Raw genomic sequence first — 26,176 nt, 5'->3', positions numbered from 1 at the left:
TTTTTTTTTTTTAGAGATGGGGTCTCACTATGTTGCCCAGGCTGGTCTCCAACTCATGGGGTCAAGCGATCCTCCTGCCTCAGCCTCCTTTAGGAGGGATCACAGAAGGGAGCCTCCGAGCCCAGCCTCTTTGTCCTTTTCACTGAGCACTTACTACATGCCAGGGCTGGCTCCTGTGATTAACCCACTGAGTCTATCATGGGGGATGGAGAGGGTGTGGCTACTGCCCCTGTGTTGCATTTGTGGAAACGGAGGCACAGAGAGGAGGTGAGGAACGGCCTTGCCCTTGGCTATGGCCACACGGTGCATAGTGTTCATCCCAGGAATGAGGCTAAACACGCCCTCCTGCCATGTTGGAGGTTCGGTTCCTTTTAGCAAAGCCTGAAATTTCATGGTGCAAGGTTTGGCAACGGCAAGGAGCCGACCGTGGCAGGAGCGCTGGGTAGAAGACAAACCCCCAGGGCTTTAGTTTGGGTCTGCGCTGCTGTGAGTGCTAAAAAAGTTCTCTTGGGGCCGGGCGCGGTGGCTCACGCTTGTAATCCCAGCACTTTGGGAGGCCGAGGCGGGCGGATCACGAGGTCAGGAGATCGAGACCACGGTGAAACCCCGTCTCTACTAAAAATATAAAAAATTAGCCGGGCGTGGTGGCAGGCGCCTGTAGTCCCAGCTACTCGGAGAGGCTGAGGCAGGAGAATGGCGTGAACCCGGGAGGCGGAGCTTGCAGTGAGCCGAGATCGCGCCACTGCACTCCAGCCTGGGCGACAGAGCGAGACTCCGTCTCAAAAAAAAAAAAAAAAAGTTCTCTTGGAACAAAAATAAAAAAGCATCTCAGGCAAAAATCATTAGAAAGGCAAGAATTTGGTAACAATGCAAGCATGGGATTATACACACCAGACAGACGACAACAAAGACATACAGGGGCTGCCATGGGGCTCACGCCTGTCATCCTAGCACTGTGAGAGGCAGAGGCGGGAGGATCACCTGAGGTCAGGAGTTCGAGACCAGCCTGGTCAACATGGTGAAACCTCATCTCTACTAAAAACATAAAAAAATTAGCCAGGCGTGGTGGTGCACGCCTGTAATCCCAGGTACTCGGGAGGCTGAGGCAGGAGAATCACTTGAACCAAGGAGGTGGAGGTGGAGGTTGCAGTGAGCCACAGTCGTGCCACTGCACTCCAGCCTGGGCAACAGAACGAGATTCTGTCTCAAAGAAAATAATAACAGCAGCTGACACCATATCCCCGAAACGGCCAGAACTATTGTGTCCTGTGTTTTTTAAAAAAACAGATATTTCTTTTAAGCCTCTTTCTTCAAAATAAAACTCAATAAAATTAATCCCAATACTTTGGGAGGCCAAGGTGGGCAGATCACTTGAGGTCAGGAGTTTGTTTGTTTTTTTTTTTTTTTTTTGAGGCAGAGTCTTGCTCTGTCGCTCAGGATGGAGTGCAGTGGCGCGATCTCAGCTCACTGCAAACTCCACCTCCCAGGTTCACGCCATTCTCCTGCTTCAGCCTCCTAAGTAGCTGGGACGGCAGGCGTCCACCACCACGCCTGGCTAATTTTTGCTATTTTTTAGTAGACATGGGGTTTCACCGTGTTAGCCAGGATGGTCTCGATCTCCTGACCTCGTGATCTGCCCGCCTTGGCCTCCCAAAGTGCTGGGATTACAGGCATGAGCCACCGTGCCTGGCCAAGGTCAGGAGTTTGAGACCAGCCTGCCCAGCTGGCTGATGAGAGAAACCCTATCTTTACTGAAAACACACATAAAAATTAGCCATGTGTGGTGGTGGGTGCCTGTAGTCCCAGCTACTCAGGAGGCTGAGGCAGGAGAATCACTTGAACCCGGGAGATGGAGGCTGCAGCGAGCTGAGATTGAGCCACTGCTCTCCAGCCTGGGCAACACAGCAATATTCTGTCTCACAAAAAAAATTTTAAAAATTAAAAATAAAATAAAATAAAATAAATAAATATTAAAAAGGTAAAAAAAAAAATTTGTTAAACACTCGGAAGTTCAGAGATGCTCTTACACAACCCTTAGCCCAGAGTCTCTTGTCTGGGCCCTGTGGACACTGGAACCAGGTCCTTCTCTGGGGTGGGGCCATCCCGGGCACTGCAGGCTGATGCTGAGCAGCGTCCCTGGCCTCCACCCACTCCATGCCAGGAGCACTCCCCAGTTCTAACAGCCACAAATGTCCCCAGGCATCGCCCAGTGTCCCCTGGGGGCCAGGATCACCCCGGCTAGTTGAGAACCACTCCCTTCAATCAAAAAATAAACTTATGGGAAAATCCACCATCTGTGAATACAACCCAGCAAGAAAGAACTGCTTCATGATGAAACCTCGGGGTGCTCTTGGCTCCTCCGGGCCCGCAGCAGGTGGGCGCCCCGACCTCCCGCCGAGGCCACGCTCACCCTGCGTCCTCCTCTTTGGGGACCACGATCTCCACACTGCACGCAGGCTCCACCTGCACTGTAATCTGCTGCAGATCCTCTTCCGCGGGCGGCTCCTCCTGCGGCCTGCAGGCAATGGGAGGTTGTGCCTCAGTTTCCCTCCTCGCTTCCCCCCATCCTACCCCCAGGAGTGCCCAGTGAACTCCAGAGCCAGTCCCAGAGGGGAGCTGGGAGGCTCCTGATTGGGCCTGTTCTTTCTGGCTGTCACTCTCAGCCTGGGGACTGTCCACCTGGGTCCCTTGGTGACTGTGGTGCCGGCAGGGCCTGGGGTGTAGCAGGCTCTGGGGGCATATGAGCGAATGGCAGCCCTGACCTGCTTGGGTGCCACGGACCCTGCCCACCCTCCAGGCGGTGCCTGCACCTGGCAGCCGAGGCCCTAACACAGGTGATTCAGTGTCCCGGCAGCTGGACCTGGCCATGTAGTCTCTCCAAATGGCACGCTGGACCGAGGGGAGGGTCACATCCCACCCTGGGCACCAAAGGGTTTCTTTCATCAGGCAGCAGTGATTAAAACATGGTTAAGGAAAGCAACACCTTTCCACTGCCCCGGTGTTCACAAAAGTGAGACCCCGGGAACCTCACAAATGTCCCCAAGGGCTGGGCACTTAAAGCCAGGTGCAGTCCATGGGATGGAAGGATGGCGCACAGGCGTGACAGGAACGGCACGCACCTGCCCCTGAGATCCCCGTCAGTCAAGTGACAACAGCAAGGTGCAGACGGTGTGCACGGGTGTGCCCATTTGTGTCAAAATAAAAGGGAACCACAAGCCTGGTGCATGTCTGCTGTGTTCCCAGAAAGTGTCTTCAAAGAGAAAAAACCCACAGTCCCAGTGGTTGCCCCTGGGGAGGGGACAGGCCGTGGGCAGGAGGGGGTGCATTTCACGATATTCCCTCTTGTATCTTGTTTTAAGTTAAAAAAAACTTAATAGAAGAAGAAATAAGGAAGGATCCACAGGCCAGAGATGCTCTGGCTCTGGCTGTTAAGAAAAACAAAGCGGCTGGAAGATTGTGTGTGGTGCTAGGGCCGAGTGCTAGAATCTTAAATCTGTCCCCAGGAGAGAATGGGCAGAGAGCAGAGGGGCTGGGGGGCGGGAAAGGGAGCTGGGAGCTGTGCAGGAGGAGCTGGTGAGACCCAGGGAGGGAAGGGGGCTGGGTCTCACCTGCCATCCTGTCCGGAGGACTGTGTGCGCCGCCTGTAGAGACACAGCAAACAGGTGACACCCAGAAAGAGGATGGCCCGCCTGCTCAGTCTACCTGCCCTGCCTACCAGCCTGCCTACCTGCCCCCTGGCAGCCCTGCCCACCTGTACATATGCCCCTCCCTCCTACACATCGGATGCCCCGCCCTTCTGCACACGGGATGCTCCACCCACATGCCCAGCGGGTGCCCCGCCCACATACAGCAGATGCTCCACCCACATGCACAGCCGATGCCCCGCCTACATGCACAGCAGATGCCCCGCCCACATACACAGCAGATGCTCCACCCACATGAACAGCGGATGCCCCGCCCACATGCACAGCGGATGCCTCGCCCACCTGTACCGCGGCTGCTCCGACGTCTCTGAGGGGGACCGCTCAGGAATGGAGAGGGATGTGGATGACAGAGTCGTGGCAATGGAGGCTGTAGTGGCTTCTTCAAAAGAAGGTGGCGTGCAGGGCAGGAGGTCAGGCCGGCCTGTGGGGAGAGGACTGTGGGCACCTTGCGGAGCCTCCGGGCCCCTAAACACACATAGTCGATTCTCCCTGAGGCTTGGCTCACCCTGGGAGCCCGCAGCCCAGTGCCCGCCCGCCTCCCAGACACTCCCACCTCCCCACACGGCAGGAAAGGACGCCATTCCCCCTCACACAAAGGCTCTGACCGCTCTCAAAACAGAATCCAGAGCCCTACACAGCCCAGAGGGCCCTGTGCGCCTGGCCTGGCCCCTCTCCACCTTCCCTGCCCGCTGTCTTCCCCTCCCCACCCCCCCCTTCCCCTCCCCGCTGCTTGGCCACACGGGCTCCTTGCTGTTCCCTCAGCAGGTGTGGTCCTGCCCCAGGGCCCTTGCACGGCTATGTCCCCTCCTTCATTCCCTAGCCTGGGGGCTGCATGCCTTCGATGGCATCCTGGTGCGCCTCAGATGACAGTGACCGTGAGAGAAGGCGGGAGCTGCCACCACCCCACCTGGTGGAGCCTTCTACACTCAGCTTTCCCTGGGCTCTTCCCTGGGGCCGTCCCAGCAGCCCCCACTCCCTGGGCAGGCGGCTCTGCAGATCCGGAGGGGGCAGCTGAGCGATGGGCACTCAGGATGAGGCAGCGCCCCACCCACTGGGCTGCTGCTGGCACCCCCGTAGCACCCACAAGCACACTCTGCCCTCTGCCCCTCACCTTCGTCCTCCAGCGTGGGGTAGCTGCGGGCCCCCCGCAGGTCGTACTGGGCCTCCTCCCGCTCGCTGGGGATCTGGCTGGCCGAGAAGGCAGCTGTGGGCCCCAGCGGTTTCACAGCCAGCAAGGCTCCGCTGCGCCCCTTCTTGGAGGGCGAGGACTTCAGGGCTGCAGGGAAGGGTGGGGGTTGGCGCTTGGGGTTGCTGGGGGCTCACAGCAAAGCCCAGACAGGGCCGCTGCCCACATATACCCCCGTCCCTGCGGCCCACCAGGCCCCTACTGGTCCCTGAGGCCAGGAAGCACAACCTCTTGGTGGAAAACCAGGGTCCGCCTGGGGAGGGACTACGAGCCCGAGTTACCTGTCCTGCCCACCCGACGGTCTCTATGGGACACACTGGGACCTGGCACAGTGCCTGCCCCTCCTGGGATCCTGCAGACCCGTGACTCCCATCTAATGAGCTGGCCAGGGATGACTGCAGGCTTCAACCCCTTCTATGTGCGGCCCAGCCCAGGCAGGGCCCCCATTTTCAGACGGACACTGACAGCCTTGGGGAGCACCAGGTGTTGTGGTTAGAGAAGCCAGTGGCTCAGCATGTAAGGCCTGAGTGCAGATCCAGGCTGGCCTGTTGGCTGTGTGGCTCGGTCTCTCTGGGCCCTGGGGGCCGACCTTAGCGGTGGGGTGAGGTGGGGCAGGTGATGTCCCGCACAGGGCTGGGTCTGTCCTCAGTGCTGTGTGACCTCTGCCCCCAGAATGACCCACACAGCTCCTGGTAAACAGTAGGTGCTCGGTTTGCCTTGTGCAGCTTCCTACAGTCACCAAAGGCTGGCAAACAGCCCTGGATGACTGGGAATGATCCTGTGGCATCGGTCCCAGAGAGTGGGGTGTGGGGACAGGCTCAACGGCTGGCTCTCTGGAGACAGATCCTGACACGTGGTGTCTGCCAATTCCCACGGTGTTGATGAGAGGGGGTCCCTGACCTCGAGGCTGGGAGCAAGTGCGCAGGCCGGGAAGAGCACCCTGACTGCAAGCGCTGGGCACTGGCGTGCCTGTCCCTGCCGCCTCCCTGCAACCCCCGTGGGTGTGGACCCGTGGATCATTCATGCCCACCCCAGACACTTCCCAAGCACCTCTGTGGGCCAGGCCTGTGCAGGATGCTGGGGAGCCTGGGAGCCTTCTGGTGGGGAGGGTGGCTGAGAAACAGACCTCAGGGGGGAATCCGTCTGGCAGCAGGTGGGCCACCGGCTGAGGTCTGCGCGGGGACCTGGAACCCTGAGTCTGTGTCCAGATGCTACAGTGGCCCAGGAGGGGAAGCTGAGCCCTGAGAGCTGGGGACCTCCCCCGTGCACCCTGTGGGTGAACCCTGAGTCCCCACCTTCCCCACCCTGAGTCCCCACCTTCCCCACCATTGTTTGCCCTGGGACCTTCCCGACCATGCCCTGCTGGGCCAGCTTCCTATGTTCCCCTGCCTGGGATGCGTTTCCTTGGTGATGGTGATGCTGTGGGCAGCCCCACACATTGTGAGCTGCCTGCTGGGTCAGGCCCACCCATTCCATATATAGACACTGTACCCTCACAGTGCTGTGCCAATGGGGAAACCAAGGCACAGAGGGAGGTGCCTGCTCAAGGCCACATGGGCAGGACGAGGCCAGGCTAGGATTCAGGCTCTGGCGGTGGCTCCAGACCCGGGCTCTACCGCTGTACAGAGCAAATGTCCCGACTACCCTACCTCTGGATGAGGCCCGGTCTGAGGGGGGCACAGGGGCCCTGAGTTTACTGCCCTGTCCACGGGGCTCTCGGCCTCCCCAAGAGTCCTTCCCGCCCCGCGGCGCTCTGGGCTTTCCCCGGGGTCCCTCCCGCCCTGTGGGGCTCAGGTGGCTTACAGGAGTTCTTCCGAAAGACTGTGTTGCTCATGAACTTGAAAAAGCGCTCGGCATAGAAGCTGGGGCGGTGGACAGACACCGTGTCCTGGAAGAGAGTTGGGGGCGTGCCCGGAGGCAGAGGGTGCATCACCTAACAGCTGGGGACAGCCCCGGACAGACGCTGTATGTGTGTGGGGGGCACCTTCTGTGTGAAAAGGCTCAAGATGGGCCCATGGAGCCGTGGCTTCCTGGGAGGGGCTCACGGAACAGGGAACAGTGGCTCCCTCTGGGGAGGGAGACTGAGGCCAGGGAACGGGTGGAGGCTTTTCCACTACAGACCTGTTAGCATTTTTGACTTTTTAAACCAGCTGAATAAAGTATTCTGGCCAGGCGCAGTGGCCCACGTGGACTTGTAGGGGAGGTTGAGGCAGGATGGCTTGGCTGGGGCCCTGCTGGGATGTGACCCTCGGCCTCCCAGAATGCAACCTCCTTTCCCAGCCTCCTTGGGTGAGGAGTGGCCACGTACCAGGACTGTGAATGACTCCACCCCTGCAGGCTGCAGTGGGAGGTGGTGCCTGGCCACTCTGGGCCAGGGGACAAGAACAACCCCAGGGACGTGGGGTGGCAGCACAGGACACCCTGGCCAGCCTCGTCAGAGCCGAGACAGCGCTCCTATCTGCCCTGGACAGCAGGTTCCGGGTCTTGGCAAGGTCTAAGACATCCCCAGAAGCCTCTGCCAGCCGCCATCCTGACCCGCTCAAGGCTTATTCTGGAAGCTCCTGCCTGGACCTTCTACACGCTCTTTTGAAAAATGGGGGTGCCTGTTGGGATCTTGGATTCTACAGGCTGTGGTCACACAGACGTTAGTCCTCAGTGCCTGGCCGCAGGAAGTAGTCTGTGTTTGTGGAGTGACAGATGGGAGGAAGGCCAGGACGACAGACAAGAGGATAGAGGGAGGATGGATGGGAGGAGGGGTGCAGGCGCTCACAGACTGAGGAGGGATGGGAGGAGGGGTGCAGGCGCTCACAGAGTGAGGATGGATGGGAGGAGGGTGCAGGCGCTCACGGAGGGAGGATGGGAGGAGGGTGCAGGCGCTCACAGAGGGAGGGAGGATGGGAGGAGGGTGCAGGTGCTCACAGAGCGAGGAGGGATGGGAGGAGGGTGCAGGTGCTCACATAGGGAGGAGGAATGGGAGGGGGTGCAGGTGCTCACAGGGAGGAGGGATGGGAGGAGGGTGCAGGCGCTCACAGAGGGAGGAGGGTTGGGAGGAGGGTACAGGCGCTCACAGAGGGAGGAGGGATGGGAGGAGGGGTGCAGGTGCTCACAGGGAGGATGGATGGGAGGAGGGTGCAGGCGCTCACAGAGGGAGGGATAGGAGGAGGGGTGCAGGTGCTCACCAAGGGAGGAGGGATGGGAGGAGGGTGCAGACACTCAGAGGGAGGAGGGATGGGAGGAGGGTGCAGGCACTCAGAGGGAGGAGGGATGGGAGGAGGGTGCAGGCACTCACAGGAGGAGGAGGGATGGGAGGAGGGATGGGAGGAGGATGCAGGCGCTCACCCCATCGTGGACGAGGGCCTTCCAGGTGTGCTCCAGTTTCTTGATGAACCTGTGGAGAGAGCGCCCGGAGTGGCAGCTGACATCAGCCAAGCCCATGCCAGGCCGCCTCACTCAGGGGCCACTGTGCACCCCCCAGGACACTGGGCCATGGCCTCGAGCAATCGTGGCTGTCAAAACTCAGGGTGGCAGGTGTTCCTGGCAGGGAGTGGGTGGAGGCTCTCTGCTCAGTACCCTGCAGTGCCCAGGACGGCCCCACCCCAGAGAACCATCTGGTCCCAATGTCCATAGTATTGAGGGGGTGACTGTTTTTAAACATTCTAGAGCCCCAGCTGAGCACGCTGGCTCACACCTGTAATCCCAGCACTTTGGGAGGCTGAGGCAGGCGGATCACCTGAGGTCAAGAGTTCAAGACCAGCCTGGCCAACATGGAGAAACCCCATCTCTACTAAAAATACAAAAATTAGCCGGGCGTGGTGGCGCATGCCAGTAATCCCAGCTACTGGGGCAGGAGAATAGGGTCGACTCAGAAGGCAGAGGTTGCAGTGAGCCAAGATCGCACTACTGCTCTTCAGCCTGAGTGACAAAGCGAGACTTTGTCTCAAAACAAACAAACGAAAAACCAAAAAACAAATATTCGAGCCCCAAAGTGAGGCCTCAAACCCACTCCTTGGATTTTCTTTTTTCTTTTTTTTTGAGACAGGGTCTTGCTCTGTCACCCAGCCTGGAGTGCAGCATGGCCATCATAGCTCACTGCTGCAGCCCTGAACCCCTGGGCCCGAGGAATCCTCCTGCCTCGGCCTCCTGAGTAGCTGGGACTGCAGAAGCACCACCACGCTCAGCTAATTTTTTGATATTTTGTAGAGACGAGGTCTTGCTATCCTCCCGCCTCAGCCTCCCACGGTGCTAGATTACAGGTGTGGACCACTACGCCCAACTCACTCTGGATTTTCAAAACGACCAAACACCTTCCCTTTAGGGCTCAAGAAGGGGCAGCCAAGCAAGAGCTTTCCAGAAGGTTGAGGAAGCCCCGAGAGCTGCTGGTGTGGCCGTTTCCATGGGCAAGCGCCTCTGTGCATGGGTGTCCTGGGGGCGCCCACCCACCTGTGGGGCTGCAGACCCGGGCACCCACCTGTGGGACTGCAGACCCGGGCACCCACCTGTAGGACTGCAGACCTGGGCACCCACCTGTGGGACTGCAGACCTGGGCACCCACCTGTGGGACTGCAGACCCGGGCACCCACCTGTAGGACTGCAGGATGTCGATGATGCCAATGTGCAGCAGCAGCCGCTCCCCGCGGCCGTTCACAGCGGGGATCCCGCCCATCCTGGGGAGAGAGGCCGAGAGTACCATCAGCATCCCGCAGAGCTGGGACTCGGGGCAGGCAGGGCTAGGGACTCATGGGCTGGGGAGTCCATCTGCTCCCGTGGGTGGCAACTTGGCCAAGCTCTCGGAGTGGGGCCTGGCACCCAGGAACCTCCGTCCTGACATCCCTCCATCACTCCCAGCCTCAAACGCAGGCCCAGGCACTGCTGAGGAGTCCCAGCTAGGAGGCCCGGGCATATACCCCCTACACACACGTGTGCGTGGACACACACATGCACACACATGTACGTGCACACACACGCACGATGCATGCCCAGGTAGGGCCACGGGGTCTCAGGTACAGCCTGGGGAGTTGTCACCTGGCACCATGCCCACGCGTCCCCTGCCCAGCGCGGTTAGTGAGGCCATACGTGCAGCAGCCATCCGGAAGCCACCAGGACCCAGACCCGCTGGGCTGGGGCCCTGCACGCTCCGCTCACGCCACAGGCTGTTGCGCTCACCTGCTCCCCCGCCAGGCCCGCGAAGACCCTACAAATGCCAGGATGGTCTGAGGGGGAGCTGTGCCTGGCCTTGGCTCCCACACCCCCCGCAGCTACACCCTGGTTGGGGCCCTGGCTCCTCCTCTGCCATCCATGGGAAATACCACCGCCGTTGCAAACCAAAGCCCAGCTGGTGGCCTAGTGCCAGCCGGCACCGCCCCTGGGGCCAGGCCAGGTGGCACTTGGCTCCACACCTTCATGGCTGCATTGGGGAAGGCTGCCCCCCAACCTAGGAGCCTATTTCCTCAGCTGGAAACAGGGGAAGCCCACCTCCCTCCTCCAAGGCCGCTGTGAAGACTGAACAGGTACCAGAGTGAAGGCTTGGGCCTGCCCCCACTGTCAGGGTGCTGCCGTGACCAGGGCACAATCTCAGCACTGCTATACGACACCTGTCTATCCCGCGCCCAGGGCCGTGCCTCGGGACATCTGTGGTTGTCACAACTGGGGGGTGCTCCTGGCCCAGAACAGGTGGAGGCCCGGGATGCTGCTCAGCACCCTGCAGAGCCCAGGACAGCCCCACCCCAGAGAGTGACCCAGCCCTTACATCCAGTGTCCCAGGAGAGCTCTGTGAGTCTCTCCCCAACCAAACCCCGAGCCCTGTGAGGCCGGGGCCTGCCTGGTCCCTCTGCCCCTGGCGTCCAGCAGAGACATGACTGTAGGCCACTGAGGTATGGCCTCCTCTCTCCACCACCGTTCCCATCTTCTGTGGGAGCCACTTTTTTTTTTCTTTTTGGGCAGAGTTTAGCTCTTGTTGCCCAGGCTGGAGTGCAATAGCTCAATCTCAGCTTACTGCAACCTCCACCTCCTGGGTTCAAGCGATTCTCCTGCCTCAGCCTCCCAAGTAGCTAGGATTATAGGCGTGCACTACCACGCCCAGCTAATATTTTGTATTAAGTAGATAGAGACGGGGTTTCACCATGTTGGCCAGGCTGGTCTGGAAATCCTGACCTCAGGTGATCCACCTGCCTCAGCCTCCCAAAGTGCTGGGATTACAGGCGTGAGCCACTGCGCCCAGCCTTTTTTTTTTTTTTTTTCTGTCACCCAGGCTGGAGTGCAGTGGTGTGGTCTTGGCTCACTGCAACCTCTGCCTGCCATGCTCACGCCTGCCACGCCTTCAGACTCCCAAGTAGTTGGGACTACAGGTGCACGTGCCATCACGTCCAGCTACATTTTATATTTTTTTGTAGAGATGGGGTCTTGCTATGTTGCCCAGGCTGGTACTGAACTCCGGGGCTGAGGCAATCCTCCCACCTTGATCTCCCAAGGTGCTGGGAGTACAGGCATGAGCCACCGCGCCCAGCCAGCAGCCGCCTTGATCTGTGTGGAATCGGATTTTGCAGTCCCTCTGCTTCGTGGGCTGTGTCCTGCTGTGAGCCTTGCCTCGCCCGATCCCTCTGGCCTCCCATGTGCCTTCCACCCTTTGTGGCTCCTCTCTGCACGGGCGGCGTGTGGACCCCTCTGAGTGCCACGGGGAAACGCTATCTCTGTCTCATTCCTGTGGATGGCCAGTGGCCTCAGCCCAGTCTCGGGTGAATGGGAAATACCCCCACCACCGCAAGCCAAGGCTCAGAACCCTGCATTCAGCCTGCGGCCCGCGCTACGGCCTGGCTTCACCCTGAGGCACTGGCACAAGGCTCCCAGACTCTGTCTGTCACCCACGGATGCCCTCGCCAGCCCTCCCTGCCTGTTTTCACACTTGGGACGGGGATGGGCAACTGGAGCCTGCGGGGAAGGGAAGCGGGACGGGTCCGGAGGCCCCCCGCCCACCTACGTGTCATCCGACTCGATGGCCTCCCCACGCGCGGCGCCGCCCTGGATGGACTCCATGGCTGTGGAGTACAGCGCCTTCTGGCCCACGGGCCGCTTCTCATCTGAGGTGCTCTGGGCGCCCTGCGCCTGCCGCTCGCGCTCGTGCTGATCGATGTTGTGCACACCCAGCAGCAGGCTGTAGTCCATGATCTTGAAACTTTCCAGGACCTGGCGGGATGGGGCAGGAACATGCCATGCCGTCAGCCGTCTCCATCCCCCACAACGGCTCCTGGACCCTATGGGGTTCCCAGCCTGGATGGCCCAGTAGGCTCGGGTGTGAGGGATGGAGTCCCACGGCCATGCAGGGGTGGGGGTTCTAGTGTTATCCCGAGGGACAGAGGGGCTGCGGCACAGTGGCATCAGAGCAGGCCAGAGAATGGGGGCTTCCAGCCTCACAGCAGGCTGCTCCGGGCACTGAGACAGGGACTTCCCTTCCTGGCTTTGCGCCTTCCTGAGAGACAGGGGGCCGGGCCTATGCTCCGACCAGCCCAAGCCCGTAGGCAAGGACATGCCCGGCCTGACAGGTGACACCCAGGTGCATGGATGCCCAGGGTAGCCTCGAGGGCCCTGAGTGGTCTGGGCGGTTTTCTGGGGGTGTGGGTCAAGTTCTCAAAGGGGTCGGGGAGCTGGGGACGGTCAGCAGTGGGGCCTGGGTGGAGTGGGGGAGCTGGGAGGTCCCAGGCTCTGCTCCTGACAGGCTGGGGCCTCCCCGCCTCGGCTCCATGCCTCGAAGCTGCCATGGTGGGACGGGGATGACGGAGCTAACACAGGCAGAGGAAGAGCCGTGCACATCGTTCTTTCCCTAACATGGAGCCGACGCAGGCTCCACGGGGACAGGAGCCAGATCTCCCACCAGATGCACACAGGCCCTCACTGCAGCCTGCAGAGCAGGCAGTCATCCCATTTGATGGGTGAGGAAACTGAGGCACAGCAAGCTCTCATGGCTGGCCAGGAGCTCTGGGCTTGTGACCACAGCATCCGAAGGCTGGGCTCTTCTCTGGGGGGTGGGGGGACTCTACCACTGTCACCGTGTAACCTCCAGAGGAACCACTTCTTAGCGGTGCAGACATTTCCGGCCCCCAAGGGCTGGGTCTGGAGACGTGTTATAAGTGTTTCGTTTTCTTTGTGAGACGGGGTCTCACAATGTTGCCCCGGCTGATCCTTGAACCCCTGGGCTCAAGCCATCCGCCCGCCTCCCAAAGTGCTGGGATCCCAGGCGTGAGCCACTGTGTCCCACCACGTTTTAGGTTAAGGCCATAAAAGCTCGAGCTGCTTCCGGATCCCACATTGGGGTGGGGCCTGCTGTGGGCTGCGGGGCAGGTGGGCCTCGGCCTGGCACCCTCCCTGGCCCTGCCTGCCTGGGCCGAGCCCTCACCAGGCAGTCCCACCTGCCACCCTCCCTCCCCGCCAGGGCCGAGCCCTCACCAGGCAGTCCCACCTGCCACCCTCCCTCCCCGCCAGGGCCGAGCCCTCACCAGGCAGTCCCGCTGCAGCGTCTTGACCAGGGCGCTGAAGGTGTCGGCGTCCAGCAGGAGCCCCTCGGGCATGTCCTGCATGAAGTCCAGGTCCTTGTATGTGGGGAAGCTCTTCTCCTTCTCCTTCTTGCTGGCACGCCGCTTGTAGGTGGAGCCCTTGAGGTCGAACTTGAGGTGCATCTTGACCACGCGGGGCAGGATGTTGTTCATGACCACCACGCGGATGTTCTTGCCCCCTGACTGCACGCAGTACAGCCCGTAGAACTTGGGCAGCAGCGTCCGCGGGTTCTGGTTGAGGTTCTGGTGGGAGAAGAGCGCATGTCGTGGAGGGCGGCTGGGCCACAGACTCGTGGGGGCGGGCAGAGCCGGCCTCTGCCTCAGGGGGCTCAAGGATGCCCCTGGCCAGCCCCCCTCTCTCCCCAGAAGCCCTCAGGGACCCCCTTCCTATGCAGGCACCCAGCTGGCCTTCCCACAGCACCCTGACTCTCACAGGCCACAACTGTGAGCTCCAGGAGGGTTTGTTTCTACAGAGCCAGGCCCCGAGGCAGGCGCTTCTGTTCCATCAGAGGCTTCCACACTCCCTGCCTGCCCACAGGACGTCGCCCTGGCTGGGCTCGCCTGTTGGGAGGTCTGGAGGCCGGAAATGCAATGCTCTGTCCTAAAATACATACATATATGTATGTATATGCACACACAAACACATACACACACACGCGCGCACACACACATGTATTTTCTTGAGACAGGGTCTCACTCTGTCACACAGGCTGGAGTGCAACGGTGCGATCACAGCTCACTGCAGCCTCCACCTCCAGGGCTCAAGACACCCTCCCACCTCAGCCTCCCAAAGTGCCAGGACTCCAGGCGTGAGCCCAGCCTCTATGTGGGTTATGCTTTGCCTGTGTTGGACCAATCAACTCAGACTTTCACTCCAAATCTGGGTCCCCAGGCACAGTGATGGGTCTGGGTCCTGCTGTGCCCTGTAGACCCCAAGCAGGCACTGGGTGACCCAGGGGCGCCCAAGTAAAGCAAGAGCGCCCCCTGCCCAGAGCCTCTCAATGGCGAACCCAGTGGGATGCTGCCCAGGTGTTGGGGCTGAGACAGACCCACAGGGAGAGGAGTTGGGGGGCGTGGCCTCAGACACCAGCCTGGGCAGGCTCGGCAAACTCCAGCCCCCGGGGCTGAATCCGGCCGCCACCTATTTTTGTAGGGCTGTAAGCTAAGAATGGTTTTTCCAGTTTTAAAAAGTGGAAAGGGCCCGGTGTGGTGGCTCACGCCTGTAATCCTAGCACTTTGGGAGGCCGAGGCGGGTGGATCATCTGAGGTCAGGAGTTTGAGACCAGCCTGGCCAACATGGTGAAACCCTGTCTCTATTAAAAATAAAAATTAGCTGGGAGTGGTGGTGCACACCTGTAATCCCAGCTACTTGGGAGGCTGAGGCAGGAGAATCACTTGAACCTGGGAGATGGAGGTTGCAGTGAGCCGAGATCGTGCCATTGCATTCCAGCCTGGGCAACAGAGCAAGACTCCGTCTCAAAAGAAAAAAAAAAAGGCCAAGCACAGTGGCTCACATCTATAATCCTAGCATTTTGGGAGGCTGAGGCGGGCATATCATGAGGTCAGGAGACCAGCTTGACCAACATGGTGAAACCCCATCTCTACCAAAAATACAAAAATTAGCCAGGCGTGGTGGTAGATGCCTGGAATCCCAACTACTCAGGAGGCTGAGGCAGGAGAATCGCTTGAACCCAGGAGGCGGAGCTTGCAGTGAGCCAAGATCACACCAATGCACTCCAGCCTGGGTGACAGAACCAGACTCCATCTCAAAAAAAAAAAGAAAATGGTGAAGAGGCCGGGCGCGGTGGCTCACACCTGTAATCCCAACACTCTAGGAGGCCGAGACAGGCAGATCACGACGTCAGGAAATCGAGACCATCCTGGCTAACACGGTGAAACCACGTCTCTACTAAAAATACAAAAAAATAGCCAGGCGTGGTGGCGGGCGCCTGTAGTCCCAGCTACTCAGGAGGCTGAGGCAGGAGAATGGCTTGAACCCGGGAGGGGGAAGCTGCAGTGAGCCAAGATGGCACCACTGCACTCCAGCCTGGGTGACAGAGCGAGACTCTGCCTCAAAACAGAAATAAATAAATAAAAAAGTGGAGAAATAGAAAATAGTCTTTGATGACACGTGAAAGTGATATGGAATTCGCATTTCTTGGTCCATAAATAACGCGTATGGGCACATGGCTGTGCCGATCCATTCTCATGTGGTCACAGCAGCTCGGTGCCATCCAGGCAGAGCTGAGCCCTGGAGACACAGAACACTGGCTCGCAGAGTCAAAAACACTCTCTCTGGGACCTTTAAAGACTGAGTTTGCTGAGCCCCTCGCTAAGCATCACAGACAGTGGATGGAGGAGGCCTCAAAGGGGAAACTGAGTCATGGGCTGTGCTCTGCTGCCCAGAGCCAGGCAGCAGCCCAGGCCTGGCAACATGGGAGGCGCCCACCTCGTCTGGGCGAGTACCGGAATCCCAGGCCCGGGAACACCGCGGCAGCTGCCGGCTCCTACTCCTACTCCTACTCCCCCTCCCGGGACCTGACGCGCCCTTTCTGTGAGTCACGCGGGATGAGGCCGGATGGAGCTGTTTCACGCTGCCTGAGCAGCTGGTCTTTTATGGGGTACCAGCTGGTGGCCCGTCCCCCTCCTCTCTGGAACCCTCTGAGTCATCCTTGGGCCGCTTGGGCCTCCGTGGCAGCTGACAGACGCTGCCCACAGGCCGCTGGTTCTGGGGCCCACGGCTTATAGGGGGTGTTGGCAAGGTAGGGATGGGGAGCCAGGCAGGGGCCGGTGCCCACCCAGCCCTGCCCGGGGACGGCCCCCAGGGCATGTGGCCACAGGAGGAAGAGAGGGCGGCTCCTGAATACTGGTGCTGTTGAAGCCTGACGGGGGACCCCTGAGGGTGAGTTCCCGGGGCCCAAGATGCCTCTCACCACGCCCCAAGGACGCCTGCTTGCCCAAGCCTTGCAGACATCTGCCCCTGCCAGCCGGGAGAAGGGGGTTGATAGGGGAGCCGTCCGCCCCGCGGGGCGGGCCACGCACCATGTAGTAGCCGGGAAGCAGCTTCTGCAGGAACTCGGCCTCCTTGTGCATGACGGTCTTGATGATGAACTCGTCGTCGCTGGTGACGTAGAAGAGGGAGCCACTGGCGCCCGGGTTGGACAGCTCGATCAGCGGCTCATTGCACAGGGAGTACTGGAAGCAGAGGAGGCGGGTCAGCGGGCCCCGAGCTGCCGGACACACAGACAGCACTGGCTTCCGGTCTGCCCAACAGCCCCAGGACCTGACGACATGTCGCTACATTTTACAGATGCGGAAAGAGAGGCTCAGAGAGGGGGAGCGACTTGCCTGAGGCCAGCCAGCAAGGACTGGAGCCTGAGGCTGAGCTGACTCTGCAGCCCGAGGGCTGGCCTGCTAGGGCGCACTCCCCAGGCTGCCTCCTGCTCTCCTTAGGAGCGGACACCTGATCGTACGGGGGCACTGACACGCGTGGCTAAAAGGTGCTCCCAGCACCCCTGAAGCTGGGTAGGAACACAACGCCAGCTCTGCCCCATGAGTCATAAGCAGAAGCTGTGGGGTGGAACTCAGGGAAGGCTCCACAGATGGGCGACAGGCAGCTGGCATACCTGCGTATTTACCCTTCTCTCCTTCCCACCTATTTCCCTCCTGAGATGCTGATGTGATGGCTGGAACCTCAGCAGCCACGCTGGACCAGAAGGTAAGCTCTGGGATGGAAGCTGCATCTCTGATGGGCAGACCCCACTCTGGCCCCTGGCACCCCACAGGCCAAGCACTTCCTCCCCACTTCTCTGCCCCTTTTCTCAGCCCCTGCTGTTTGTTTCATGATGTGCTCGCTGTCTCTCTGCCCCCATGCCCTCTCCTAGACATTAGGCAGAAGGTCCGTACAAGTGGAAGTTTTTTTGCATCACTGACTCGACAGGTGCTTGATTTGTTAAGGACGAGAATGAAGATGAGACCCACGGGTGCTACCCTGCATCTTCCGGGTATGGAACCAATGAAGTGTGCCCGGGCCTAAGGCCATCTGGGTCACACCCTGCAAAATCCTAACTGGTCACCATTGGTATACATGGATGAGGTCAGACCCAGTTCCCCATCAGTGGAGCAAGCCAGGCCCACCCAGGGTCAATGCTGGGTCCCTATCTGCTGGATGACAGAAGGGTGGTCTCCGAGTGCTGAGTGCTGCCTCCAATGCTGCTTCGCTAAGCAGGTGGGGTGTGTCCCCCAGAGTTAGGAGTGGTGGCGAGCAGAAGCAAGGGCAGGCCAGGCACGGCGGCTCACCCAGCACTCTGTAATCCCAACACCTTGGGAGGCTGAGGAGGGAGGATCGTTTGAGCCCAGGAGTTCAAGACCAGCCTGGGCAACAGAGCAAGGCCTCATCTGTACTAAAAAAAAAAAAAAAAAAAAACAGGTGTGGTGACGCACACCTGTGGTCCCAGCTGCTTGGGAGGCTGAGGTGGGAGGATCACTTGAGCCCAGGAGGTCGAGGCTGCTGTGAGCTGTGACAGCGCCACTGCCCTCCAACCTGGGCAACAGAGCAAGACTCTGTTTAAAAAAACACCCCAACAAGTGAGGGGAACCACCTTTGGAAAATGCTGGAAGAGCCAGGGGCTTGAGGCGTGAGTTGGGTCCCCAGTGCCACACACGCTCTGATGAGTGAATATGTTTGGGGGCCAGAGGACGCCAGAAACATGAGGTCACTTCAGGCCCAGGGCCTGGGAATGCCCCAGTCCCTCCTTGGGCTTAAGTGACCACCCCCGCCCTCCACTGCCCGAGGTGGTCTCAGGCCAGGGAACGGCGCCATCAGTTATCACACGTCGGTCAACGCAGGCTGCATTCTGCGGAGTCAGCAGCAGCCCTGCCAACCTTGGCAGCTCAGAACAGCGAGGGTCCTTCCTCCTGCACACGCCGCTTCTGCCACGGCCTGGTTGGGAGTGACGGTGCAGGGCGAGACAGCCGTGTGGGGCGGAGACTCTGAGGCTGGAGGGAGATCTGTCCAGGCCACTGCTGTCGCCCAGCCCAGCCATCTGCCTGCCTTTCTCCGCCCACAGCCACGAGCCACAAATATCCACAGGAAACACAGAGCCCATGTAGCTCCTCCACCCTCCCCGCCACGGCAGGACGCCCTCCAGCCTCCGCAACACAGGCGCCGCAGCGCAGAGCGAGGGCGGGTCTCTCCTGGGGCTGGCGCCCTCCCTGGGAGGTCAGGGGACCCCACCAAGCCCTGGGCCGCTGTCCTCAGGTCACCCGGAGCAGGGGACGCCCCAAGCAGCCGGAGTGTCCCCCCGAGGCACAAATCACTGCTGCCTGTCCACAGTGGCAGGAGGGGGAGGCCGATCTCACCTGCAGAGTGGAAAACACCGTGGCAAGCGCACGTTCGGCTTTGTACAAAGAACACCAATGACAGGGCAATTCTGAAGCCACACGACTAATGGCACTTGCAGGGCTGTGGCCTCCATGGGTCTCAGCTGCCACGGGGAAGCAGGCCCCATGCGTGGGTTTCTGAGCCAGGCAGCGCCAGGACAACCCCCTACGGCCTCCTTGGTCGGTGCTGGGGCTCTCGGCAGCTGCGCCACTGACCCTGGCCTCCTCTCCACCCTCCGCTGACTGCTGGGCAGGGCTGAGCCCCACCCTGCGTCCCACCTCCGCCTTCTCCTTCCTGGCTGTCCTGAGCTGTGGGCCTTGCTGGGGCTACCCCCTTACCAGGGGGGACTGTGACCTCAGCTGTCCAATCAGAGAAGCACTGGCAACCCCAAGTCCCCCCTGAACTCAGGCTCAGGGGCCCTGTGGACGGCAACACGCACACTAGCCCGTCCTCCCGCCATGGTGCACAGCCACACTCACACCACAGCCCGGACAGAGGCTGGGGGGCTGCCGCCTGCTCAGCACCGGGGGCCCCCAAGAGAATTCTCACACTCCTGAGATGAGCAGAAGGATTCGGGGGTCACCAACACCGGGCTGGCCCCCCAGACGCTGTGGGCGCACACCCGGCCTAAGGCCCCAGAATGTGATCTTATCGGGTTCTAGGTGAGACCCAGACGGCCCCAGCTCGGCTTTTACCCGTCCACGCCTGCTAATGGACACAGGTGCCGTCTCTCTGCTACGAGCCAGGCTGCCGCCTTCCGTTCCTGGCCGCCTCACACGGTAGCGTCCAGGTCACCCAAGGGCCATTTCTAGACAAAAACCCCAGTTGTGTTTTCACTCCCCACTGCCCTGCCAAGCTCAGGCAAATGCTGGGACACTGAAGTCCGGAGGCTGGGCCTTGGTGACACGACCCGGAGCATGGTGACTCCCAGGCACCTGAACAGGCTGGAGTTCTCGGGGGGGTCACACGTACCCCCGGCTGGAGCACATGCTAGTCCTCCCTGGAAGAGCGAAGCCTCGGGCGCTTCCTACAGACTGAGATAAACCAAACGCACGCACAGTCAGCAACCACCAAAGGCACAAGGAACTGACCACCGCGGGTGAGGGCAGGATCGGAGAACCACAGGCTCCCGGCCCCGGGGACCGCACTGTCGTGACAACCAGAACGCCAACCGCGCTTGTCTACAGAGTTCCAGTCTTCCATGATACAAAGTTCCCAGGATGACCAGGCAGGCTTGGGAAAAGGCCACCCAGAGCTTTTAGAAGCGGTGCTGGTGCAGGCCGGGCGCAGGGGCTCACGCCTGGAATCCCAGCACTTCGGGAGGCTGAGGTGGGCGGATCACCAGGTCAGGAGATCGAGACCATCCTGGCTGACACGGTGAAACCCCGTCTCTACTAAAAATACAAAAAATTAGCCGGGCATGGTGGCAGGTGCCTGTAGTCCCAGCTACTCGGAGAGGCGGAGGCAGGAGAATGGCGTGAACCCGGGAGGCGGAGCTTACAGTGAGCCAAGATCGCGCCACTGCACTCCAGCCTGGGCGACAGAGCGAGACTCTGTCTCAAAAAGAAAAAAAGTGGTGCTGGCGCTGTCGAGCTCCAGGGCCGCTGCGGTGAGCACTGCCCTCCACACACCTCTTTTAGGAGACCGGATAACGGGCTGCTAGGTCAAAGGGGTTGGCCTAGATTTTGACTTTGCTAACCTGAAACAATAAAGCCATGGCTAGAGCTGGAGGTCCGACTCTACGCTGTCCCAGTGCCAGTGCCTTGTTCCAGTGCCTTGTTCTAAACTGTCCCAGTCCCAGTGCCTTGTTCTAACCCTTAAGTCTGAAGACGGGTCAGTCACTTTGGCACCAGGCTGCAGAAGACTGTACCAATTGTTGGTGAGTGGACACCCTCGCCTGCTTTGATGACAAGGCCCACATGGGAGGAATGGAGGCTCCCAGCCAACGCCAGCCAGGACGGAGTCCTGCAGCTGCCAGTGATGTGAGCTTGGAGGCCGATCCCTCCCGCTTCCCCAGTGAGTCTCACAGGAGACCCCGGCCCTGAACCTGCCCATAACCCTACCCAAGGAACCCAGGGAGGCTGCCCCCAAATGCCTGACCCACAGACCCTCCGAGACCCTAAACATGTCGTTTCAAGCCCGGAAGCCCGTACCAGCAAATGCGCTTACCAAGTAATCATCGGGCCGGATCCCAAAGAGCTCCCGGAAGTAGCGGAAGGCGACAGGTGCGTAGGTCTTGAAGCGGAAGTCCTGGAAGTGGTGGGCGGGGGTGAGGTTGCTGCCTTCGCTGTGGAGGAAGGACGGGAGGAAGCCTGTGAGGGGTGGTGGCACCTCTCCCCAACCCACGCCATGGCCCCTCCTAGTGCCTCTAGCAGCTGAGCCTCTAGCAGCTCAGCTCCAAGACTTCCTTGAAATGGGCCAATCCCACAAGCAACATGGGGCTCCCGATGGGACTGTCCCCCAGTAACCACCCTCTCTTCTTTCATTAACATCGGGGACCACGATGTTGGCCACACACATGGCGGCCGAGAACAGGGCCACGCCGCCCCAGCCTCCTGCAGCTAGGTGTGGTCATGTGACTGCATTCAGCCAATGACACGAGGGGAGCAGAAACACTGGTCGTGTCCTAAAGAGAAGGGCTGTGTTGTTCTCCTTCTCTTGCCTCCTGTGGCTGGAATGCAGCCATGATGGCAGGAGCCTGGGCAGCCACCTGGGACCACTGGTCACAGAGCTGTATATTGAGGATGGTGGTGTGGGGTGACCAGAAGGATCCCAGGACCCCAACACCATGGAGCCTCCTGACCAGCCCTGCACTGCCCACTGCTTATTTGTAGATTAGAAAAGAACTAACTTCTATATTTTCTTTTTCCTGTTCTTAAACTGCCTTTACATTGGGTCTCTGATTCAGCAGCAAATGAACGTCCTGATGGACAGGGGGCCAGAGCTCAAGGCCAAGGAGGCGCAAGGAGGCGCCAGGAGGGGCCAGGTGCTGCTTTCAGCAGAGAAGGGCGCGCAGTACAGGCCATTCCGCGTCAGAGCCACGCATGCGCTGGGTGAGCCCCGAGACTCCAGGGGCCCGGCCCACCTGGGGAAGAAGATGCTCTCCACCACGTAGAAGTCCTGCATGAGCACATCACGCTCAGGCTTGGAGCTCAGGTGGCCCACGGTGTAGCCGATGCCCAGCTGGATGGCACCCTTCAGGGTGGAGGAGGTGGTCTGCGGGGAGACCAGAGTGTCAGGGCCCCCGGCTGCTCTCTGCGCTGCCCTGCACCCCCTGTGTGCAGCGGGGGGGTGGAGATTAGAGATCGTAACCAGCTGTAGCTTGGGACCCAGCACCTGCCAACCCCCTCCTGGTGGCCCCCAGGGCAGCCTGTCCTGCAGCTGCTGAGCCATCAACATCAGGCCGGGGGGTGAAGCCACCCTCCCTCAGGCCACACAGCCAGGACAGGGCTCGGCTGCGACTGCCGCGCCGCGTCACTCAGCCCTCCAGTCCTGTTGGCTAGCTAGGTTCTAGAAGGTTCTCACATTTTGAAATAGCTCCAACTTGGCAAAAGGGTCAATTCACTGTCAGGGTTTGTTTTTAGGGGGTACTGTTTACAGCGAGATGCCCAGATCACTTTCATGTCTGCAGACGCAGGTTCCCGTTAGCTGCTTTCTATGTAACGCACGTGGTCACACTGGGCAACCCACATGGCCGCTCTGTGCCTCAGTTTCCCTGCCTGTAGACAGGGACAGGCACAATGGTTCTGGCCCTCTTGGGGACGTGGTGTCAGCTGCTATTATTATTTTTATTTATTTTTTGAGACAGAGTCTTGCTCTGTCGCCCAGGCTAGAGTGTAGTGGTGCAATCTCAGCTCACCGCAACCTCCACCTCCCAGGTTCAAGTGATTCTCCTGCCTCAGCCTCCCGAGTAGCTGGGATTACAGGTGCGCACTGTCACGCCTGGCTAATTTTTGTATTTTTAGTAGAGACGGGCTTTCACCATGTTGGCCAGGCTGTTCTCGAACTCCTGACCTCAGCTGATCCACCTGCCTGGGCCTCCCAAAGTGCTGGGATTGCAGGCATAAGCCAGCACGCGGCCCCATTATTATTTTTTGAGACAGAGTCTTGCTCTACTGCCCAGGCTGGAGTGCAGTGGTGCGATCTTGGATCCCTGCAACCTCTGCCTCCTGGGTTCAAGCTATTCTCCTGCTTCAGCCTCCCGAGTAGCTGGGATTACAGACATGCACCAGCACACCCGGCTAATTATTTTTTTGTATTTTTAGTACAGACAAGGTTGCGCCATGTTTTCCAGGCTGGTCTCCAACTCCTGACCTCAGGTGATCCTCCTGCCTCGGCCTCCCAAAGTGCTGGGATTCCAGGCACAAGCCTCCGCACTCAGCTGGCTGCTGTTATTTTTGCCATTGGCATTGTTTGCACTATTCTCACTGTGCGCTCTCGAGGCCGTGTTCACTCTAGCCCTGGGAAGCCAGCCCATACCTCCGCTCTCTAATTCCGGTCTCCAGTGCTCCTGTCGCAGGCGCGAGGTGGCAGGGAGGGAGGCCGGGAGTTGGGAGTTGGTTTCTGCCACTGCCCAGGTTCGGCCTGCCTCCCTCCTAAGCCACATTCTGGGTGGTAGGGGGTCTGGCCTGCACGTTCACCTCCCCGAGATGCCACGGACAGAACAGACATGTGCACGAAGGTAACACACAAACGGCCCTGAAGCCCGCAAAGACGCTCCATGCCACTGGGCACCAAGGGAAAGCACATCCAACCACGGAGGGGGCCGCGCACGGTGGCTCAGGCCTGGAATCCCAGCCACTCGGGAGGCCAGGGTGGGAGGATTGCCTGAGCCTGGGAGTTCAAGACCAGCCTGGGCAACATGGCAAAACCCGTCTCTACAAAAACAAACAAAACAAATAAAAAAACACCTCAAGAGACACCACCTCACACCCATGAGGACGCCAGAATCAGACACAACAATCACAAGTGCTGGTGAGGACGGGGGGACGCCAGGCCTCATTCACTGCTGTTGGACGTGGAAAATGGTACCACAGCTGTGGAGAACAGTTTGCGAGTTTCTCAAAGGGTGACACCGAGTTACACGTGACTTGGCAATTCCACTCCTAGGTGTCTGCCCAAGACAAACGAACACATGTATCCACACAGACTCACACACACGTGTCCTCAGCAGCACAATTCACAATGCCCAGGAGTGTGAAGCACCCGAGCGTCCACGACGCAGCAAAGGACAAGCGCAGCACGGGTGCCCCACGCGCCAGAACACGACTCAGCCGTGAACTCTGATGCGGGTCCCAGAGCGGATGAACCCTGAGGACGCCACGCTCAGTGAGAAACGCCAGACACAGAAAGCCACACAGTGTGTGATTCCCTTTCTATGAAACGTCTAGGACAGGCCGATCCACAGAGGCAGGAAAGGGATGAGGGTGCCAGGGCTGGGAGTCGGGATGGGGGCGACTGCTAACAGGGACAGAGTTGCTATTTGAGCTGATGGAATGTTCTGGAATTAGAGGTGACAGCTGCACAACTCTGCAAATGTACTAAAAGTCGTTTACTGCACTTTAGAGGGTGAACTGTACAGCATAGGAATCACATCTCAGTAAAACAGTTATTTTTGAAAAAATACGCCCTAGGTGGGCGTGGGAACAGAGAGGGGGTCAGGCTTCCTACCAACACAGTGTGAGCCAGGCCAGCCTCAGAGTGTCCCATCCACCGCCTGAGGTGGTGGTGGGGGCCGTAACCCCTCTCCCTCACCAGGGCCGAGAGCCCAGGCTCTGCCCGAGGTTTCAGGGACTCAGAGCCGGGCAGGCGTTGCAGCCAGGCTGAGCCACGGAGCACGCTGCCCGGACGCCTGGCAAGGACAGCAAACAGTGGGGCCTCACCCAGGACTGAGGACTCCGGCCTCTGCCTCCACACAGCCCACACCTGTCCCTGGGCAGACCTTGGTTTGTGTCAGGGGCGATGGGCCCCATCCATGTTACCAGTGGGAACCCCCTCCCCTCCACTCCCTCCCGCTCCCCACAGCCAGCTAAGAGGAGCCGAGGAACCTTCTTGTAGGTGGTTTCGCCGGATGCGTCCACACCTCGATGGCCCAACTTCTTCCCATGGCCAGGGCCCGGCTGTGCCGTCATGGACAGGACCTGGGAAGAGGAAGCAGGGAGTGTTAACTCCCTGAGGAGCACACCCACCGGGGCAGGGCACGCTCTGAAACCCTGGGAAGAAAGGGTTTAGTCGTTGGGCCCAGCAGGGGTGCACAGGGCAGGGGGCAGGTCCAGGTGACTCTGGGGTGCAGCAGGAGGCCCCTCACCCGTGGGCGCCTGGTGGGCTGGCTGGGGCCCCTCAGTGTCCCATGCTGGACACCCAGAAGCACTCACTCCAAGGTGGAGACCTCTGGCTCCTCAAGAAGGGCAAGAGGACTGGGCAGCTCCAGCCCCCTAACTCCAGGGTCTCCCCCAGGTGCTGTGGATACTGGAGCTGGACCGTTCTTTGGGGTGGGGCCACCCTGGGCACTGCAGGGTGCTGAGCAGCATCCCTGGCCTCCACCTACTCCATGCCAGGAGCACCTTCCAGTTGTCACAACCACAGATGTCCCCACAAAACTCTGCAAATGTACTAAAAGTCACTCACTGTACACTTTAGAGGGTGAACTGTACAATATGCGAATCACATTTCAGTAAAGTGGTTATTTTTTTAAAAAAACAGGACTGAGGTGGGGGTGGGAACAGAGAGGGGGTCAGGCTTCCTGCCAACAGGGTGTGAGCCAGGCCAGCCTCAGAGCGTCCCATCCACCGCCTGAGGTGGTGGCGGGAGTCGTAACCCCTCTCCCTCACCAGGGCCCCTAACTGTGAGACCCCTGGGCTGAAAGGATTGAAAAGAGCATCTCCTTTTTTTCTTTCTTTCTTTCTTTCTTTTCTTTTCTTTCCCCTCTGTGGCCCGACCTGTTGCCCCGCACCGCGAGCTGCCTCGGACTGCCGGCGCACGCCACCGGCGCTGCCTGCTTTTTCGCCATTGGCTACAGGCGCGGTTTCGCCATGTTGGCCACGCTGCTCTCCAGCTCCTAGCTCCGAGTGCTCTGCCCGCCACGGACTCCCAGGGTACTGGGACTGCACTCGGTGCTCGCTGTTGCCCGGGCTGGAGTGCGGTGGCGTGGTCTTGGCTGGCGGCAGCCTCTGCCTCCCAGCCGCCTGCCTTGGCCTACCAGGTTGCTGGGATTGCAGCCCCTGCCGGGCCGCCGCCCCGTCTGGGAGGTGGGGAGCGTCTCTGCGGCCGCCCCTCTGCCCAGCCTCCCCATCTGGGAAGTGAGGAGAGCCTCTGCCCGGCCACCCATCGTCGGGGAGGTGAGGAGCGCCTCTGCCCGGCC

General features: G+C 60.0%; 1 protein-coding gene across 3 annotated transcripts in view; it reads right to left on the bottom strand.

Moving 5' to 3' along the window:
* Positions 1 to 2,175: 2,175 nt before the first annotated feature.
* The window catches only part of PIP5K1C (phosphatidylinositol-4-phosphate 5-kinase type 1 gamma), a 68,975-nt gene continuing 44,974 nt past the window's right edge, over positions 2,176 to 26,176 (bottom strand). The window contains exons 3-15 of one of the 3 annotated variants that reach the window (XM_032176380.2): positions 24,864 to 24,956; positions 21,902 to 22,032; positions 20,986 to 21,103; positions 16,476 to 16,628; positions 13,377 to 13,676; positions 11,864 to 12,069; positions 9,471 to 9,554; positions 8,230 to 8,278; positions 6,694 to 6,778; positions 4,816 to 4,980; positions 3,987 to 4,125; positions 3,609 to 3,641; positions 2,176 to 2,515 (exon numbers count right to left, since the gene is read on the bottom strand). In XM_032176380.2, coding sequence (XP_032032271.1) covers positions 2,407 to 2,515; positions 3,609 to 3,641; positions 3,987 to 4,125; positions 4,816 to 4,980; positions 6,694 to 6,778; positions 8,230 to 8,278; positions 9,471 to 9,554; positions 11,864 to 12,069; positions 13,377 to 13,676; positions 16,476 to 16,628; positions 20,986 to 21,103; positions 21,902 to 22,032; positions 24,864 to 24,956 — 1,665 coding nt within the window. In that variant the 3' untranslated portion in view covers positions 2,176 to 2,406. The remainder of the gene's footprint in view (positions 2,516 to 3,608; positions 3,642 to 3,986; positions 4,126 to 4,815; positions 4,981 to 6,693; positions 6,779 to 8,229; positions 8,279 to 9,470; positions 9,555 to 11,863; positions 12,070 to 13,376; positions 13,677 to 16,475; positions 16,629 to 20,985; positions 21,104 to 21,901; positions 22,033 to 24,863; positions 24,957 to 26,176) is intronic. The other 2 variants (XM_032176379.2, XM_032176381.2) reach the window with 2 other exon arrangements.

The sequence above is a fragment of the Hylobates moloch genome, unplaced genomic scaffold (assembly GCF_009828535.3).
Source record: "Hylobates moloch isolate HMO894 unplaced genomic scaffold, HMol_V3 SCAFFOLD_15, whole genome shotgun sequence".
Classification (NCBI taxonomy): domain Eukaryota; kingdom Metazoa; phylum Chordata; class Mammalia; order Primates; family Hylobatidae; genus Hylobates; species Hylobates moloch.
The sequence above is the reverse complement of the archived record's forward strand: the minus strand, read 5'-3'. Positions and strand labels throughout refer to the sequence as shown.